The sequence below is a fragment of the Myxozyma melibiosi genome (assembly GCF_037950935.1).
Source record: "Myxozyma melibiosi strain Phaff 52-87 chromosome Unknown BZA70scaffold_6, whole genome shotgun sequence".
Lineage (NCBI taxonomy): Eukaryota > Fungi > Ascomycota > Lipomycetes > Lipomycetales > Lipomycetaceae > Myxozyma > Myxozyma melibiosi.
In genome coordinates, this window is record NW_027042920.1 from 425,425 (window position 1) to 438,502 (window position 13,078).

The 13,078-nt window shown below is 56.7% G+C and overlaps 6 protein-coding genes across 6 annotated transcripts; 2 read left to right on the forward strand and 4 right to left on the reverse strand.

Annotated features, from left to right (window-relative positions):
• The first annotated feature begins 18 nt into the window (after window positions 1-18).
• BZA70DRAFT_173252 (uncharacterized protein) lies at window positions 19-2,357 on the forward strand. The gene has a single exon (XM_064909876.1). It carries the CDS (start codon window positions 384-386, stop codon window positions 2,175-2,177), a length of 1,794 nt encoding a protein of 597 aa, XP_064768128.1. The 5' UTR covers window positions 19-383; the 3' UTR covers window positions 2,178-2,357.
• On the reverse strand, window positions 2,358-4,383 carry BZA70DRAFT_173251 (alpha-1,3/1,6-mannosyltransferase ALG2). The gene is made up of 2 exons (XM_064909875.1): window positions 4,204-4,383; window positions 2,358-4,138 (listed from the first exon to the last, which is right to left on the reverse strand). The coding sequence occupies exons 1-2, from the start codon at window positions 4,238-4,240 to the stop codon at window positions 2,538-2,540; spliced, it is 1,638 nt and encodes a 545-aa protein (XP_064768129.1). The 5' UTR covers window positions 4,241-4,383; the 3' UTR covers window positions 2,358-2,537.
• A 73-nt stretch (window positions 4,384-4,456) lies between these two features.
• On the reverse strand, window positions 4,457-5,593 carry BZA70DRAFT_289739 (putative hydroxysteroid dehydrogenase; the record flags this gene model as incomplete). Its single annotated transcript, XM_064914141.1, has 2 exons — window positions 4,457-5,044; window positions 5,099-5,593. 2 exons carry the CDS (start codon window positions 5,591-5,593, stop codon window positions 4,457-4,459), a joined length of 1,083 nt encoding a protein of 360 aa, XP_064768130.1.
• A 227-nt stretch (window positions 5,594-5,820) lies between these two features.
• BZA70DRAFT_289740 (uncharacterized protein) lies at window positions 5,821-7,428 on the reverse strand (the record flags this gene model as incomplete). The annotated part of the gene is made up of 1 exon (XM_064914142.1): window positions 5,821-7,428. One exon carries the CDS (start codon window positions 7,426-7,428, stop codon window positions 5,821-5,823), a length of 1,608 nt encoding a protein of 535 aa, XP_064768131.1.
• A 192-nt stretch (window positions 7,429-7,620) lies between these two features.
• On the forward strand, window positions 7,621-10,138 carry BZA70DRAFT_173429 (uncharacterized protein). Its single transcript, XM_064909877.1, has one exon. The coding sequence runs from the start codon at window positions 7,711-7,713 to the stop codon at window positions 10,105-10,107; it is 2,397 nt and encodes a 798-aa protein (XP_064768132.1). The 5' UTR covers window positions 7,621-7,710; the 3' UTR covers window positions 10,108-10,138.
• Window positions 10,139-11,148: 1,010 nt separating this feature from the next.
• BZA70DRAFT_238448 (kinase-like domain-containing protein) lies at window positions 11,149-12,763 on the reverse strand (the record flags this gene model as incomplete). The annotated part of the gene is made up of 3 exons (XM_064910446.1): window positions 11,149-11,180; window positions 11,240-12,510; window positions 12,642-12,763. The coding sequence occupies 3 exons, from the start codon at window positions 12,761-12,763 to the stop codon at window positions 11,149-11,151; spliced, it is 1,425 nt and encodes a 474-aa protein (XP_064768133.1).
• Between the last annotated feature and the right edge of the window lie 315 nt (window positions 12,764-13,078).

Genomic DNA, 13,078 nt, shown 5'->3' on the forward strand with positions numbered 1-13,078 from the left:
GTGAAATCAAATTACCCAGTGCCTGGATCTACTTCTACCACTACCGCCTCTTCATCGTCCGAACCCTCAACAACAGCTACAAGCAAAACAGCCCCATCGGCCTCCTCGTCTGCGTCCGCGCCTCAGAGTACCGCTGACGACGTCACCTCGGCTACGTATATCGTTCACCAGCAGCCGAGGCATGATAACAGTGATAGCGAAGCCGCGTCTGAAGACGAGCAGCCTCAGCACCAGCAGCCGATGGCTATCGAGCTCGTTCCTTACAATCACCAGGTATCTCCACTCTTCCAATCAACCCAGAGAATAGCTCACTGACATAGATATTATAGGTCGGAGGTCACACCGCGCTCTTCCGCTTCTCTCACAAAGCAGTCTGCAAAGCGATGGCGCGCCGTGAGAATCTATGGTACGAAGCCGTCGAGGAAAACCACTCTGATCTACTAAAATTCATGCCCAAGTACATCGGCGTGCTCAACGTGCGCCATGTCGTCGACTCTTCCTCTTCAGAGTCGGAGTCCGACGAGCAGCGCGAATTGAGCCAGGACGAGCTCAAGCAGCTCGGCGAGCAACAACCGCACGACGGCCCGTCGTCTCTGAATAAAGACAGTATACTTAATGCTGACACGCCAACAAACGTACGTTCAAGCCCCGTCGTGATCTCGTCCGCGTCAAGACGGAGATACATGCCTGAAGTTCTACTCGACGACAACCGACACATCATCCCCGAATCAATCTACAAAAGATACTCTTCCTCCGCGCCTGAAGACTCTGCAGACTTCATGCCACTCTCCGCCGCCGGCGACGACGACAACGGCGGCACCGACGCCGACAACGAAAGCACCATAAGCCCGATGGCGGCCCACTCCCGCTCAAAGACAGCAAGCTCGCCAATGTCGAGCTGGGGCTCGCCGCCGTCCACGACGGGATCCACGCAAATCAACCGCAAGCTGCAAGAGCAGGTGCTCAAAGAAGTGCTCGGGTTCTCGTCTGTCGCGCAGCAGCGGCAACGAAACTCGCCGGCCTCGTCATACCACAAGAGCAGGCGGCACCGCTCGTCGACCAGTCTTTCGTCGTCGCCGATGCTGGGGCCGTCGGGGCCCGCGGTCAGCGACGGCGAGATCAGCGCCGAGGCGTCGCCTAGAACGGGGCCCGCGAAGGAGTCTGACGTGTTGTTTCCGATCGACGATATCCTCGAGATGCCAGAGCCGGGCGCGATAGCTACGCCTTCGTCTAAAAAGACAAGGTCGTCGTCGACATCCGCCGCGCCGTCTGCGTTTTTGAGCGCGCACGATCTCGACGCAACGGCGGTGTCAACACCACCACCCCGACAGCTCCGCGAGCCGATGAAGAAAAAGAAGAAGCAGAAGAAGAAGAAGACGCGGATCGAGCGATTCTTGCTGCTCGAAGACCTTACAGCGGACATGCAGCGGCCGTGCGTGCTCGACTTGAAGATGGGCACGCGGCAGTACGGCATCGACGCGACACCCGCCAAGCAGGCCTCGCAGACTGCAAAATGCGCGTCAACTACGTCGCGCAAGCTCGGCGTGCGCGTGTGCGGCATGCAGGTCTGGGACGCGTGCGCGGGGGATTATATATACCGGGACAAGTACGACGGGCGGAAGTTGAAGGCCGGCGCGCAGGTGCGGAGCTGTCTGCGGGAGTTTTTGACAGGCGGGTGGTCTCCCGATTCGAGCGCGGCGAGCACGGCGGACGCGGCGGTGTTGCGGCATATTCCGCGGATCCTGCGCAAGCTGAACGAGATCGAGCAGATCATCCGGCGTCTGGTCGGCTACAGATTATACGGCAGCAGCATGCTGCTGATGTACGATGCCGAGAACACGACGCGCAAGATCAACCTGCGGATAATCGACTTTGCGCAGTGCGTAGCGGCGGGGGACTCTGCGCTCGCGAGCGCGAGCTGTCCGCCGCGGTTCCCGGACCTGCCTGATATGGGCTACCTGCGGGGCGTGCGCACGCTCAAGCGGTATTTCTTCCGGATCGGGCGCGAGGCTGCTAGTAGTGTTGGCGCGGACTTTAGAGCGCTTATGGATGAAGGGCGGGGGCCTGCGGGCGAGGTGTATGATTATACGGCGCTGGTTAGGGATATTGGTGCCGGCGAGGACGACGACGACGACGACGAGCAAGACGAGGACGAAGACGGTCTTGTGTCTGTCTAGGCTGGGTGTTTACGTTTTTGCTTATTTTACTGTACTATTAACAAAAGCTAGTATGGTGTTCATAATACCTTGACTTGGTGTTTTGGCTTTCCTTTTGACTTTTACCTTTTTAATAATAGTCTCAGACGTCTGAGCTTTTGGTATATTGTATAATACTCTTTGATTGCCTTACTTTCTTTGTGCTGAGGCGTGCGCTGATGATGACTGGTATTGTTTTATTGGGCTGTATACATTTCACACATGCATTAATTTCTTGTTTTGTCGTCTCGCGCAGACAGAGGGTGAAGTAGAGGATGATGACGTGAGCTATCTTCCCATACCTCGTATATATATAACACATACAATAAACATACATAACAGCTAAAACAAAGCATAATAAACAACAAGCACGACCGCCCCGCCGACGACGGCCTCGCTCGCAGACGGCATCGTCAGGCTGAAGCCGTACTTGCAGTAATACACCGCCCAGCCCAAAAACGCGATCCACGCCGCGTCCCGCTTGCGCGGCGAGCGCATGAGCGCGGGGCCTTCGTCGGGGGTGTATGCTGTTGTTGTTGTTCGTGAGGAGGAGGAGGAGGAGGAGGAGGGAGGGGAGTAGGAAAGAGGATCGTTTGCGATGGCGTCGAGGAAGCATTTCTCGATCGTCGCCGCCATCTTCCCCCTCGAAAACTTCTCGAGCACCATCCCCCTCCCCCGCTCACCCATCTCGCTCAACTCCCTCATCTCCGCCTCAAACAGGATATAATTCAGCACCGGCGCCCAAGTCGTAACCTGCGCGTCGCGCAACCACCCGGTCACGCCGTCGGCGATGGTCTCGAGCGGGCCGCCGGAGGTCGCGGCGAGGACGGGTTTGCGCTCGAGCATGGCTTCGAGAGGGACGATGCCAAAGTGCTCGTTTTCGGGGGTGTACAGGAGTGCGCGGGAGGCGCGCAGGAGGGCGGTGCGGGTTGTGGAGGAGACGGAGGGGAGGAAGATGACGACGCCGGCGCGGGCGGAGGAGGAGGAGGAGGAAGAGAAGGACGCAGATTGCGCGAGCGCGTCCGCGAGTTCAGTGACGTGAGTATCGAGCTCGAAAATCGTGCGGTGCGCGATGGCAAGGTTATCGCACAACCGTTCGAGCTCGGCAAGGTATCCCACGTTCTCTGCCACGGAGAAATCATATCCTCCCGCAATCACCAGCGCGGAGTTTGAAAAGTCTCGATTGGAGCGTAAGGCGGCGTATGCGCGGATGGCGAGGTCGACTGATTTCTTGCGCTCGAAGCGGTTGATTGAGAGGGCGATTTTGCGGCCTGAGGCGGTGAGTACGTTGAAGACTGCTTCGTTGAGCGTCGAGGAGGAAGAGGAGTCAGAGACGCAGGGGTAGACGACGTCGGGGATGCGGTCGATGGAGGGAAATTCGCGCCGGAAAACGCCCTGGGTGAAGCGGGAGTTGACGACGATGATGTCTGCGGCGGCGGTGGAGATCGACTCTGCGGCGTCGAAGGGGATCCGGTAGAGTTTTTTGAGCGCAGAGGTGCGGTGGGCGAGGAGCTTATCGGGGAAGTGGCAGTAGAATAGGATTTTTGTGGATTTCTTTGTGCGTTTGGGTGATGAGGAGGAGGATGAGGAGGAGGATGATGATCTGGATGAGGAAGCGGCGATGGCAGGCCGATCGAGTCCGTACTTGAGCAGCGGCACGCAAAAGCTCAACTGATCCACAAACACCGCATCAAACTCCGCATTCTTCCACCGCAGCAGATAAAAGCACAACACGAGCTGCCTCACGATCGCGCACAGGATCGCGAACCGGCCAAGAACCGTGCGCGGCACGAACCGGTCCCCGCGCACTTGCACGTCCAGCTGGCCGCTCGAGATCTCTTCGAAGCAGTGCGTCCGGTCGCAGCGGGAGGTGTAGATCGTGACGGCGTGGCCGAGGTCTTGCAGGCCGATTGCGGCGTCGACTACCAGTCTCTCGGCGCCACCTGGGGGGGGTAATACGTGTCAGTTGGAGAAGCGGAGAGGGAGAGGAGAGGGGAGAAGAGCATACCGATGCCGAGATCAGGGTGGATGAAGGCGATGCGCATGGGAACTGCAGAGAATCTGATCAATTGCGCGAGAATCAGGCTGATGAAGCAGAAATCTCTTCCTTTCTGTTGTTTTGTTTACAATTTAGACGATGGAGTAAAGTAAAGAAACCTCGCAGCCCCTGAAAAAAACTAACAATTAATTATTAAGAAATTATGTAATGACGCTTATCTGCTTATCTCATCCAGCTTATCTTTATCTCGAACTGCAACAATCTACTTGTTCTCCGCCATCCGCGCCCGCCAGGACAGACAGTCGTCGGCCATGGATTCAAGCAGCGTCTTTCCGGGCACATATCCAAGAACCTCCTTTGCGAGCGAGATGTCGTAGTAGCGTGTCGCGCAGGCGTCGCCGATCTCGGCGGCGGAGACGGCGGGGGTGGTGAAGAGGGCGATGAAGCGGAGGATGCCGGCGACGAGCCAGGAGGGGAGTTTAGTGTAGCTTGTGCTGGTTGATGGTGGTGAGGAGGAGGAGGAGGAGGAGGAAGAGTCGACGGTGCGCCAGATCATTTCCTGTAATTCGCGGAACGGGCGCGGATCGCCGTCGGTGACAAAGAACGCGAGCCTGTTCGCGGTCGCAGAGGCAGAGAGTAAATTGTCGACAGCAAGGACGTGCGCGAGGCCGACGTTGTCTGCAGAGGTAAAGTCGTAGAGGTTCTTGCCTGAGCCGATCGAGATGTTGCGCGGGGAGGTTGCGATTAGCGGGAAGAGGTTTTGGTCGTGCGTGCCGATGACGGCGTGGGTGCGGATCGCGCAGGTGTTGAAGTGCCAGGAGGAAGAGAGGACGAGTTTTTCTGCGTCGGCCTGGTGCTGTTGTTAGTAGATGTAGTGAAAGAAATGAAGACTAGAGAGGAAGACCTTGGTGCGGGCGTAGTCGCCATCCCACTTTGCGGCATCGACAAGGTCCGCCGTATCCTTCTCCGTCGCATTGACAAAGTCCATCCAACTATCCGGCTTCACCGCATCACACGAGCTCGTATACACCACCGCCTTAACATTCCCGCACTTCTCCGCCGCCTCGAGCACGTTCCTCGTCCCCCCGACATTAACCTCCCTAAGCCGCTGCTTCGACATCCGCGCCTTGCCCGCCGCGGACGGGATCACGGCGGCGGAGTGCACGATGACGTCCGGCGCGAGCGAGGCGATGAGCGCCGAGACGGCGGCGGCGTCGGTGATGTCTGCGGTGTGGTATTGCGCGACGTCGACGACGAAGGTGGAGGCGGAGGGAGAGGGGGTCGCGATGTCGAGGATGTGGAGGGTGGGTTTGGAGGCGGCGTAGTGGGCGAACAGGGCTTTGGTGACTGCGTAGCCGACGCAGCCTGTGCCGCCTGTGAGCAGGATTGTCAGAGGCATTGAGAAGATGAATGTATTTGAGAGAAGAGTTGAGAGAAGAGTAGATAAGAATCGCAGATATAGAAGAAAGAACAGAGAAGAGGACTCTTAGAAGAGGACTTCGCGTACGCCCGTCTCAATTCGTCGTATACGCAAGCCACCACCACCTCGAAATGCAATTATCACAACAATTACACCTACAACAACTTCCTACATTTACAGACATAACCAGCTTCACAAACTCCTCCTCATCCGATCAAAAACCACGCCAGCCCAACGCCAGTTGCAACCGTCCCAATCGCCACCGCGGCAGTCATCGCCACGTCCTTCACGCACTCGCCTACTCCGCCTTCTACTCTTGCTCTACTGCGCGCGTTATCTGCCGTCCGGAGTCGTTTCGCGGGTCTATCATTCTCGTCGTCGGGGTCGGGATATGGCTGTGGCCGTTTACCGTCCGGCTCGGACTCGGAGAGATCGTCAGAGTAGCTCGCGCCGTCGCTGTATGAGTACGAGTATTCACTGTCCTCCTCAAACCCTTCGTCCTCGTCCTCGGCCTCGTTTTTGTCGTTTGGTTTTGTCGGGGTTGGATTTGTCGCGGGTGTGCTGTCGACTGCTGCCTTGTGCTTTGTAGTGTTGTGGGGAGTGCAAGTAAAATTCGACGCCGGATCAATTCTCTTGGTCGACGCTGCAGGGGTCTCAGGCACGGCTGCTGTCTCTGCTGCTGAAGAAAGCAGCGCGGACCGTTGTCGCTTGTTGCGGGTGCGTGGCGCACGCGGTCGGATCTGATGCGGTGGTTGTGGGAACGTGTGAGCGATGAAGAGCGGTTCGGTCAGTGTATGTCGATGAGCGCGAGAGGAAGGGAGAGGAGAGGGAGCGGTTGCCGTGCTAGTAGATGATGTTGGATGAGAGAAAGGAGCGATGCTGGTAGTGTGTTGCGGTTGCCGGTACGCCGACGGCTGATACTCGAGGTCGTAAGAGAACGAGGGTGCCTGTTCTTCGTCGAGCGCGGCAAAGATGTCGTCTGAGGAGTTGATGGTGCCGGATGCGTCAAAGTCGGGGCCGGTGAAGGAGTGGTCGAGTGTTGAGGGCGAGAAGGGGTCGAAAAGGTCTGGGGTTGGAAATGAGAAGTTGTTCCGGCTGGTGGTGGTGGTGGTGGTGGTTGGTTTTGTGCTTGTGTGGTTGAGAAGGCGTTGCTCGATGCTGAGTTGCTGCGGAGGCAGGTCGTCGGTGTTGCTGTCACTGTTGCTGTTGCTGCTGCTGTTTCTGCTGCTGCTGCTGTTTCTGCTGCTGCTGCTGTTTCTGCTGCTGCTGCTGTCGACAGGTGCAAAGACCGGGGTCTTGTCCTTGTCCTTTTTAGTTGGCCGCATGGAGTTTTCGTCAAAGTTGATGAAGATTATTTCTTTTTCAACCGCCGTTGCTGCTGCAGATGAAGATGAAGAAGAAGAAGATAGTGACGCCTGAACAGGTGCAGATGATAATGACAATTCAGCCCGAGTATCTGCGTAGACGGCCGTGAGCGGACTGACGGCAGACGACGAGTCCGGCCGCCGGCGCATTTTCTCGAGCATCTCCTGCTGCTGCTGCATGCGGTCCTGCTGCTGCTCGAGAATCGAATGCTGCAGCGTGACCACCCGCTGAAAGTAGTTCTCCTTCTGCTCCGGCGTCAGACTGCGCCCGAACGGGGTGGTCTCGAACAGCTCCGGCAGCAGCTGCGCGGTCGGCAGCTCCTGCGGGATCTGGGCCGACGGCGGCGCCGGCTGCGGGATCTCGTGCAGCGAGTGCAGCTGCGAGGTGCGCCTTGCGAGCCAGGAGGAGTAGTTGTGCAGACTCGAGATGTACTGCCGAGTGTCGTCCATGGCGTAGCTGCTCTTGTTGTCGATGCTCTTCTGCTGTAGCTGCTCTTCCTGCTGCTGCTCTCGATATCAGAGCCGGAGCCCGTCGCAGCAGCAGAGTTCAAGTCACGTGTGTTTAATCCATTCACGGACTAGCGCAAACTCTGATTGCTGCTCATCACCTCGAGCTCGGCCCACGATGAGCGCCGCTGCTTCTCGTCCTCCACACCTTCCTGTTATCTTATCGCGACTTCTTCTCTCCTCTATTATTCTCCGTATAACACTCTAAAACACTCTGAACAACCTATGGCCCTCGCCCTGGACCTCCTCGCCGCTCCCGGCATCGCCCGCAGGTCCGGCGCCGACTCCTCCATCGACTCCAGTCCGCGCTCGGCCCCCTCCCCGCCTCCGCTCAAAGACCTCCTCCGTTTCGAGCCCGCTGCTGATCTTCGCGATGATCCCGCCGCTCTGCTGCCGGCGGACGCTCCTCTGATCGCCTCTGACCCGCCCGTATACGCGCTCTCCGCCGCAATCCTCGCCGTCGCCCTCGATCGCCGCGCCCACGAGCCCTTGCCGTCGCCCGGCCACGTCTTTCCCTGGCTCCACGGCCTCAACCCTTCAAACGCCTACCAGCTCGCCTTCCTCGACCCGTCCGGCGTCCACGCGCATCCGTACACTCCCTCCCGCTTCCGCAACATCACCCTCGTCAAGCTCGGCTCTCTCGGCGCAGCCCGTCTCGTCGGCACCGTCTCCCACCACGAGTTCCTCCCCGACCCCCCCACCCAAGGCTTTCTCTCCCTCGACCCTCCCCACGGCGTCGGCCTCCGCAACTTCCACATCCAAGTCGCAAAGACCGCTACTCTCTCTGATATTGTCGTCTACTCCAAGCGCGGCCTGCCCACCGACGGCCTTGTCGCCCTCGCCAAACGCATCTCCGCAGCGCAGATCCACCACCGCTCACTCGTCCCCACCGCCCCCGTCTGCCGCACCTTCATCGTCTCGGACCCGTTCGAGGTCTTTGAGCGCTTGTATCCGCACCTCGTCGCCGTCTCGTCCTCCGGTAGAACCTACGAGCACGCGCGCGACTTCCTCACCCTCGAGCGTCTCGAGATGAACTCGATGTCGGCCGCCTCTGAGGTCACCCCTAATTTCTACCTTGGCAACGCCCACGACACCCAGCTCGAGATCGACGACGGCGACCTGTTTGACAACCTCGACGACCTCGACGATGATGACGACGAGCGGATGAGCGATGCCTCGGTCTCCAGATGGGATATCTACGTCGAGTGCATGGCCGCCGCCACCATCCCCTCGCCCCTACTCCTCCAGAGCATCGATAAGGAGTACTTTGAACCCGCCCCCTCCGGATTCTGCATTTCCATCAACAGCAACAGATCCAAGCCTGCTGATTCTGCCGATGCCGCATTCACTTCCTCCTCCGCTCCTGCTTCCTCCTCCGTCCTCTCCTCCGTCTCGTCGTCCGGCTCCGCCTCTGCCTCCTCCTCGTCCTCCTCGACCGCCGCCGGCGCAAGCACGACCCTCACCTCCACCGCCACCGCCGTCGCCCACATAGAATTCCCCTCGTCAGGCTCGCTCGCGCTCGGCAACCTCACCGACCGCGACATCGAGGCCATCGTCGACTTTTGCGAATGGCTCTATCGCCACGCGGCGGTCGAGAACCACCGCGTGCTGCTCTACTGCGTCGACGGATACACAGAGACCTCGCTCCTCGGCCTCGCATATCTCATGTACTCGACCGGCTGTACCGCGCCCCAGACATACATCGACCTGCACAAGAAATACAACCGCGCGTTCTTCACCTTCCCCGCCGACCTCGTCCTGCTCAACCACCTGCAGACGCGCCTGCTCCTGCGCTCGCCCGTCGCCAACCCGATCCAGAACGGCGTCATGCCGGATCTGCCAGAGTGGTTCGTCACCATGGACGGCTCGCTTCCGTCAAAGATCTTTCCGCACATGTATCTCGGCAATCTCGGGCACGCAAACAACTACGGTCTGCTGCGCGAGCTCGGTATTAAGCGTGTGCTGAGCGTGGGAGAGTCGATTGATTGGTGCACGATAGAAGGCGACGAGGAGTGCAACGACGCCGACTCGGCAATGTCGGACGAACCGTCGTCATCCACGAAGCCCACCCTGCGACGCAAGTCTGCCCCCGGCGCCATGGAGGACGACGCACACTCCTCGCAGACGTCTCTCGGCGACAACACTTCGCCCTCAAGCACCGACATCACCCACTCGCTCGACGACTCGGCCATCGTCTCCGGCGAGCAAGTTCCAGTCCCGGGCTTCACGAAACTCATGTACGTCGACCAGATCCAAGACGACGGCATCGACTCGCTCTCCAAGTCGATCGAGTCCTGTCTCGCGTTCCTCGACGACGGCTTCCGCGCCGGCGAACCCACGCTCGTGCACTGCCGCGTCGGCGTCTCGCGCTCGGCCACGATCTGCATCGCCGAAGCCATGCGCCGGCGACGAATGTCCCTCCCGCGCGCGTACCTCTTTGTCCGCGCGCGGAGACTGAACGTCATCATCCAGCCGAATCTGAGGTTCATGTACGAGCTCATGAAGTGGGAGGAAGAAGAGGAGGCGGCTAGACTTGGCGGCACCGGCAGGCATAGACGAGAGATGGAGTGGCCTGTCTTGTGCCGCGAGATCGCGGCGATGAATAAAGCATATATAGGATGAATTGTTTTTGTTTGTTTTGTGTTTGTGTTTGTGTTTGTTACTTGAGATTGGTACACGGAGTTTATGGATCCTTCGTTTTTAATTTTGTTTGTTTGTGTTTGTCGTTGAGGTTTGGATATTCATATATCTTATACACATGCCGCGGAGTCCGTTCACGTTCACGTTCTATGTTTTTCTCTATTATTACTTCTATTATTGCTCTTGCTTGCTCTTGCTCTTGCTTCATTAATTTCAGATTTGGCTTTGGTTTATATTCTCTCTCCTGCATCGTTTTCTCATCTCTGCCCTCGTTTGATCCCTCTGATATATCATAATTCGCGTTGTTTTGTATCCTGCTTTGTCTCGCGTTGCTTTCTACTATGATCTTTCTTTAATTGGATTGCTGTACATCATACCTTGTAATGTCTGATGGTGGGTAAGACGGGACGGGATGCCTTTTGTTTCGACACGGTTGATCTGTATCTTGATCGATGATCTAATAAACTCAGTACATGTATACTTTTCTCCTCTTCCTTTCCTTTTTCTTTCATCTTTCTGGAAAGTTTGCGGATTTGCATTTCTTCCTGATCTCATTCGTTTTCTGTAATAATAGTTCCATCCTACAATACTAACCGACTGACTCAAGCTCACCACATACTTTTACTTTCTAACTTACAACAAAGTAAAAAATCTACATGAATAGCATATATCAGCGCTTCTATTTGAATTTCTTTTTTTTTGTTCTAAAGCCTGCGTAATAACTACATAAAAGAGAGAGAAAAAAACGTGAATAAAGATGGGATAACTATGTAGGATCATAAGACAAGCACGAGTCAAGACACATACAAACACACAAAACACACACACAAACAAGCAAACGATAGTCTTTGGCATTCAAAACAACAACAAAACAAAAAAAAACAGAAAAGACGACAACTCCCCCTTCAAATCAATGAGACGATGAAATACTGCAACTTTATCAAAATTAAGAAAACAAGGACGGCGCGAAATGGAAACGGAAAACAGGGACGGATGTGGGAATGGATGGTGGTGATGGGTTATTTACAGGGCGTTTTTCCGCGTTAGATAGTCGACTGGAGAATGTTAGTCAAGAGTATACTGACAAGAGTAGATAGAAAAGAGGGACACGTACATCTCGAATAAGTATAACCAATAAACGGCATACTCTCCTTCGACAGCTCAGTCTCCTCACTATTATTCGTCGCCGCCGCCACCGCCTCGTTCGCAGCACTGATCTCGGGCGCGTCCGGGATATTCTCGAGATCCTCGGTCGGGAAATAACTCGTGTCGGTGATCGAGCTCAGTTTCGGGATAAACGGCGCGTTGAACTCGCGGATCGAGTCCCAGTCCACGCCGTCAAAGAACGGGTGGGCTTTGATCTCGTCCGCGCCGCCGCGGCCGAGCCGGTTCTCGGCGCTCGTGAGTAGTCGGCGGATAAGATCTTCGGCTTCGTGCGACAGGTGGATTTCTTCGGGGAAATAGAGCGTCTCTGGCCACGCGAGAATCTTGCGGTAGGTATCCGTCGGGGTCTCGGAGCAGAACGGCGGCCAGCCTATTAGACACTCAAACATGATTGCTCCCAGTGACCACCAGTCGCACTCTTGTCCGTAGCCCTGGTGGATGAAGATCTCGGGCGCGATGTAGTCCGGCGTGCCGACGGTGGAGTACGCCATCAACCGACGCGACTTGCGCCAGGTTTGGATCTGCGACCGGTTCGAAATCGTCAGGTGGATCGCGTCGACCATGACCGAGTTCCGCGGCGGACCTGTCGATGGGTTCTTTTCGAGCAAGTTCTTGTAGTAGTTGCTATCGTGCGTCTTGTGGAACCCGGTCGAGAGACCAAAGTCGGAGAGCTTGATGTGGCCGTCTTTGTCGATCAGGATGTTGTCGGGCTTGATGTCGCGGTGGATGAAGCCGAGCTTGTGGATGGCTTCGATGGCGAGTACGCATTCGGCCATGTAGAACCGCGTGATGTCTTCTGAGAACGTGTCGTACTTGATCAGCATCGTCATTAGATCGCCACCGGGCAAAAACTCCATAATCAGGTACAAGTAATGCGCGTCCTGGAACGAGTAGTAAAGCGAGACCACCCACGGCGAATCACTACCGGCCAACACATCGCGCTCGGCTTTGACATGCGCGAGCTGGTCTTTCTTAAACATCTCAGACTTGAGCAACGTCTTCATCGCGTAGATCTTGCCCGTGTCCTTCTTCTGCACGAGCCGCACTTCACCGAACGCGCCCTTGCCAATCACCTTGACGGTGTGGAAGTCGTCGAGCGCGAGACGCGTCCGGCGCAGGCGCAGGAAAGTAGACTCTTTCTTGCCTAGGTTCTGCAGTTGTCTGTGTTTGCGTTCTTCGGAGCCTCGTTCGTTGGCGAGACGGCTTTCGAGCTCGACGCGTCTAGAATCACGGGGTTAGTGTCAAGGTTGGGTGGAATGAAGGTGGAATCGAAAAGGCAGAAAAATAGCGCAAGATCATTCAATTGAATAATGCTACATAAGATGATCAAAGAGCAAAGAGAAGCGACATACCGCTGATTCCGCTCGACAGCGTGACTGACATTGAGCTGGTAAAAGTTCTCGAGTTTCATCTTTGCCGCGGCCGCGCGTTCGAGCGTGATCTTTGGCAGCGACTCGGCGTTGCGCTCAAACATGACGTAGTCCGAGTTCCCGTTGAGATTGCTGTTGCTCCCGTTTGAGATCCCGACCGAGATCGGGGCCATGGTCGTCGTCGTCGTGTTGGCGGAGGTCGAGCGCGGAGGCGGGAACTGCGTGAGCGAAGTCGGCTGCTGTTGTTGCTGTTGCTGCTGCTGCTGCTGTGGCTGCTGCTGTTGCTGAAATCTCGTCTGTGGCTGCTGCTGCTGCTGCTGTTGAGCTCTTGGCTGCTGCTGGAACTGCTGCTGGTAGTGGAGCTGCTGGTTCTGATGCATCTGTTGCTGCTGGAGATACATCTGGTACTGCTGCTGCTG